This window comes from Apium graveolens, chromosome 11 (assembly GCF_009905375.1).
Source record: "Apium graveolens cultivar Ventura chromosome 11, ASM990537v1, whole genome shotgun sequence".
Classification (NCBI taxonomy): domain Eukaryota; kingdom Viridiplantae; phylum Streptophyta; class Magnoliopsida; order Apiales; family Apiaceae; genus Apium; species Apium graveolens.
This window is the reverse complement of record NC_133657.1, coordinates 84,267,317-84,272,170: the sequence shown is the minus strand read 5'-3', so window position 1 is coordinate 84,272,170 and position 4,854 is coordinate 84,267,317. Positions and strand designations below refer to the sequence as shown.

General features: G+C 31.3%; 1 protein-coding gene across 1 annotated transcript; it reads right to left on the bottom strand.

Annotated features, from left to right (window-relative positions):
- Positions 1-657: 657 nt before the first annotated feature.
- On the bottom strand, positions 658-3,475 carry LOC141697673 (ras-related protein RABD2c-like). Its single transcript, XM_074502164.1, has 8 exons — positions 3,272-3,475; positions 2,239-2,311; positions 2,079-2,126; positions 1,946-1,993; positions 1,594-1,665; positions 1,352-1,507; positions 1,092-1,195; positions 658-1,011 (listed from the first exon to the last, which is right to left on the bottom strand). Exons 1-8 carry the CDS (start codon positions 3,283-3,285, stop codon positions 915-917), a joined length of 612 nt encoding a protein of 203 aa, XP_074358265.1. The 5' UTR covers positions 3,286-3,475; the 3' UTR covers positions 658-914.
- Positions 3,476-4,854: the final 1,379 nt, after the last annotated feature.

Below are 4,854 nucleotides of genomic sequence, written 5' to 3'. Positions count from 1 at the left end.
TTTGGTTCATGATTTGTATTCGTTGAAATCCATACATAAAATCCACTTGCAATCAAATTTAATACTTTAGAGGACAGTTGGGTACAGAGGAGTATGAGAGATCCGATTTACTATTATTATTTATCTTTATTTCTACAATTAAATACAATTTATGTAAAGATATTTTATGTAAAGATATTTTAAATTTGATATATTATTTAATTTTAAATTAAATTATTATAATAATATTTATCTAATGCCAATTTGTAAGATTTAATTTATTAAAAGATATTAAATTATTATGTAATTGGTTAAATTATATTTTACTAATCATAAAATTTTTTAGTAAATTTTTATTTGTAAATTATGTAAGAATTTAATTTAAACATACAATGTATACTTGCATGTAATATTAAAATTGAAATGGCGATTTTATTTGAAATAAAATAAATTCATTCCAATACTGAACCAAATACATACATAATATCAGAAATCATTCTTCATCCCCTACCAACTTAACCTGATTCCTTCCAAACCCACTTCTGAACCAAACGAACCCCAAAAGATTTTAAAGCTGACTTGCAGGCACAGATGCACATATGATTCGTTTGAATCCCTTTCTCCCATAAAAATTTAGAAGCTAGTAAGCCACGTGGAAATAAAAAAGAATAGAGGTCCTTGCTGAAATTAAATCCTATTTGTACTAGTTCATCTTTTTTAAGATAGAGATACACTTGAACATTCGAGATTTTAAACAAAAGGGTGAAACAATATACCAAGGAAAGCAAAATAGCGTTCAACAGAATTGATGCCGAAGCATCAAGAAGCATAACTTCTAGTTTAACAGCACGCAGCGACAAAGCATCAAGAAGCATAATTTCTAGTTTTACATCATGCACTAGTTTCATTTGAAAAGGATTTGATGAGCCGACTCTTTAAGATGAACAGCAGCCAGAACTTTGATTGACAGGTTGTCCGCGAATCTGTACGGTAGAAGGCTTAGCATTGTTCGCTCCTGGTTGAGTAGCCATCCTGCACACGAAGTAAAGGTTATAATAAATAACGAATACTACGAGTTCTTATACTATTTATGTTTGTATTGTCAAGCATGCCTGTTCTTAATGTCGGCAGTCATGGCCATGAAAGCCTGTTCAACATTTGTAGCACTTTTAGCACTTGTTTCCATGAAAGGGATTCCAATTTCATCTGCAAATGCCTGAAGAGAAGGGTCAAAACAAATGAAAATTACGAGATAATGAAGGCTTTGCTGCACTCCAACAATAAAGGGAGGTACCACTATGTATATGAGAGAGACTTTTCAGAAAAGAATGAAGACAGGTACATATATACAAAATATGAAGAGTATTTTTACCTGAGCTGTTTCGGTGGACACAACCTTCTGTGATGTAAGATCACATTTGTTACCAACCAAAAGCTTGTTTACACTCTCACTGGCATAACGATCAATTTCACTTAACCACTGCTTGACATTGTTAAAGCTTTCTTGATCTGTAACATCATACACAACCTGCCCGGGAGATAAAAAATTTAAACATATACACGCACTTGTAGATCTAAAATAATGCTAATGAAAAAAAGAGAAAGGACGCTTACAATGATGCCATGTGCTCCACGATAGTAGCTGCTAGTAATTGTCCTAAAACGTTCCTGTCCAGCAGTATCCCACTGCGAGAGCATAAAAAAATTAGAACTAATAGCAATAATCATAACTTTACAGAAGACAACACCTAATCCTCAAAACATATAATTAAACAAGCCAAGCCATTAAAGTGGCACATAGATATTGAAAGGAAATGAAGATGTCTAAGAAGAAAGCGCTTAATAGAACTTCAAAACAAATACATTCCTCCTGATCCAATGAAATTAATTGTTATACCTCAATTCACTACTTTCACATCTTGAGATCTGATGAAGAGTTTTTACTAAGTAACAACAGTAAACTTACAATTTGGAGCTTAATAGTTTTCCCGTCCTGCTCCACTGTTCGGATTTTCTAAATAACATAATTGTAGAGATTAGTATTAATTTTTTTTAATAATCGGAAACTCCACATACACACAAAAAAGGTGGGTACTCACAAAGTCTACACCAATGGTGCTAATGTAACTATCCAGATACGAATCATCCTGAAATAGAAAAATATTAGAATATCAGGAAAATTTCGACTTTTTGTCCACGTAAAAAGTAGTGAATATAACTTTGTACGGCTAGAAAAAGAAACTGGCATTTCATACTTACAGCAAACCTCAGGAGGAGACACGATTTTCCAACACCTGAATCTCCGATAAGCAAAAGCTTAAACAAGTAGTCACTGTGAAGGCGCATAACAGAAACATTACCATCAGGCAAATATATTATACTCTGCACGGATATTATACTCTATAAAATGTGCAATTTTGTTACGCAAACTTCTAAAATGGGAAGGAAAAAAAGAAGGCTCTTTGTCTTTGCCTTCTCCTACTACCCTAGTTTTTATTATTCATTTCCCTTCCCATATCGAGGATGTTATATTAGTAAATTGAGTAAACATTTAAACATCAGTTACAATATATGCCCGAAAACAAAAAGTAAATACCAATGAGTAGATGCTCCAGTAATCATTCTCTGCTCGCCATAACTCCAAGTACAATAAAAAAATACAAAAGAATAAAAAGAAGTATAGGGCATGCCTTCATCTACGAAGAATTATCAAGCAATAATATAACCATTGATATCTAATATTTGCCTAATCCCAATATGTATGTATCTTAGTTCATTAACACAGCCAAGTCCACGGTAGCCCTCAATCATTCTCGAACAACTGGAATAAGGAATAGCCCCCAATCATTCTAGAACAACCGGAATAAGGAAGGCAATAAGGATAAGTACAAGTAGTACATTAAGTCAAATTTAAGGCATACGTCATTACTGAACACGCATAAGAGAATACATGTTTGATTCCATAAGATAATAACGAGACGAATCTCCTTCATTTGAGTGACCGATTTATAAATTCGTGATTATTCATACTCATCCTAAGTAAAAAAACTAAAATCAAAACAAAATAATTAGACGATCATCTTAATAATTTTATAAATACTCGACCAAGTGACCTATATAATTCGAATCCGAATGCTAATTTGTGAATTTTAGATCCTTTTTAAACAGAGTTTGCTGAGTATTTACATAGAAATTAAATCAATAAAACTTAAAGCTTTAATAAGTGCAATACATAACAGATCTAAGCATCAATCAATTTAAATTATAATAAGCAAGGATCATGGGAACATACTATTCCTGATTCATGACGATCGATCTAGCGCCGTGGATTGTCGGAATTAATCAACGGCGAGGGTCTCTGGCCGGAATTTAAAATCGTCGGTGGGGTGATTTGTGTAAATAAATATACAGATACAAGTTTTGTACAGAGAGAGATGAACGATTGAGCTTAAAAAGGAGAAGCTTTTATAAAGTTGATTTTATTAGGGAGTAGTATAAAACAATTTGTGGAATTATATGTGGAGGGAATGACGTACAACATTACATATATGCTGCCCACGTGGTTTCCATTTTCTTTATTATTGATTTAATTTAATGATTTAATTTTTGTCTTGCATCATCATCAAATTTGTATGTAAATCAATCTATCTATACTCATCAGCATGACTGTCAAAAAAATCCGAAAAATCCGATATTCGTTCGAAAAATCTGCATCCGTATCCGAGAAAAAACGGATATTATCCGTATCTGAAAAAAGCAGATATTATCCGTATCTGAAAAAAGCAGATATTATCCGTATCCGAATTCGGGATATTCGAATCTGAAACTAAATACATATATGATATTTAAATTATATAAATATATAATTGTATATAATTTAAAATTTATTTTTTAGTTTATAGTATGTGTAAATGTATTAAATAATAAGTTTACACAAATTTTATATAATTGTACACATACTTTATACATATATAAATATATTATGTGTATATAATCGTAGAAAATGTTCTATAATCATCGTCAAAACGGTAAGGGCAACAAAAAAATTTAAAAAATCCGATATTTATCTGAAATATCAGCATTCGTATCCGAAAAAAACGGAATTGGTATCCGAAATAAAACGGATATTATCCGTAATCGAATCCGATGATGTCGGATGCGGATACAGATATAGGCATATCCATATCCGAATTATCCATTTGACAACCCTACTCTTCTGTATTTTTATATTAAACTAGCTCTATAGCTCGTGCGAGGTACGTGCATGCTCTATTATGGGCATGCTCTATTCTAAAATATTATAAAATTTGTATACATGCTTGTTAAATAGATATATAGTATGTTGTGACCTGTGAGGAATTAGTTTTGTGTGTGTAGTGACATCTATTATAAGTATGAGTTTTTCCGATTTGTATGTTTCAATAGCCCGTGCGAGGCTTAAACTTTTTCAAAACTCACTTATGGATTCATATTACATAAATGAAATATATGTTATGTTGTGAAATTATCTTTTTTCTAATTTTGGATCGAATAACAGATATATAATATTCGTAAAATATGTACGTTGAAGTGTTTTGAATTTTGGAATCTATAATTGGTGCCATCGAGCACTGACATTCATAATTATTTGACAATATCATATTAATCGATTAAGAAAAAATTTAGTTCATTTGCTTTATTTGTCTAAATTTTTATTTTTGGTTTGCTTTATTCACTATAATGATTGACAATCTTTTTCACCACACATGTTGAAAATGTGAATGAATTATTTTTTTTAACAAAAATAACTAATGTATTTTATTAAAAGCGAGATAAGTGAGTTACATGATTATTGATCTTAATGGAAGTATATGTTGTGACACCCATGATCTCATG

What these genes read in the sequence shown, in the direction of transcription:
- LOC141697673 (XM_074502164.1), bottom strand. An exon ending in GTGGAGCACATGGCATCATT is followed by an intron (nt 1,508 to 1,593) that starts GTAAGCGTCCTT and finishes TCTCCCGGGCAG; the next exon opens with GTTGTGTATGATGTTACAGA. An exon ending in TGTCCACCGAAACAGCTCAG is followed by an intron (nt 1,196 to 1,351) that starts GTAAAAATACTC and finishes CCTTCTCTTCAG; the next exon opens with GCATTTGCAGATGAAATTGG.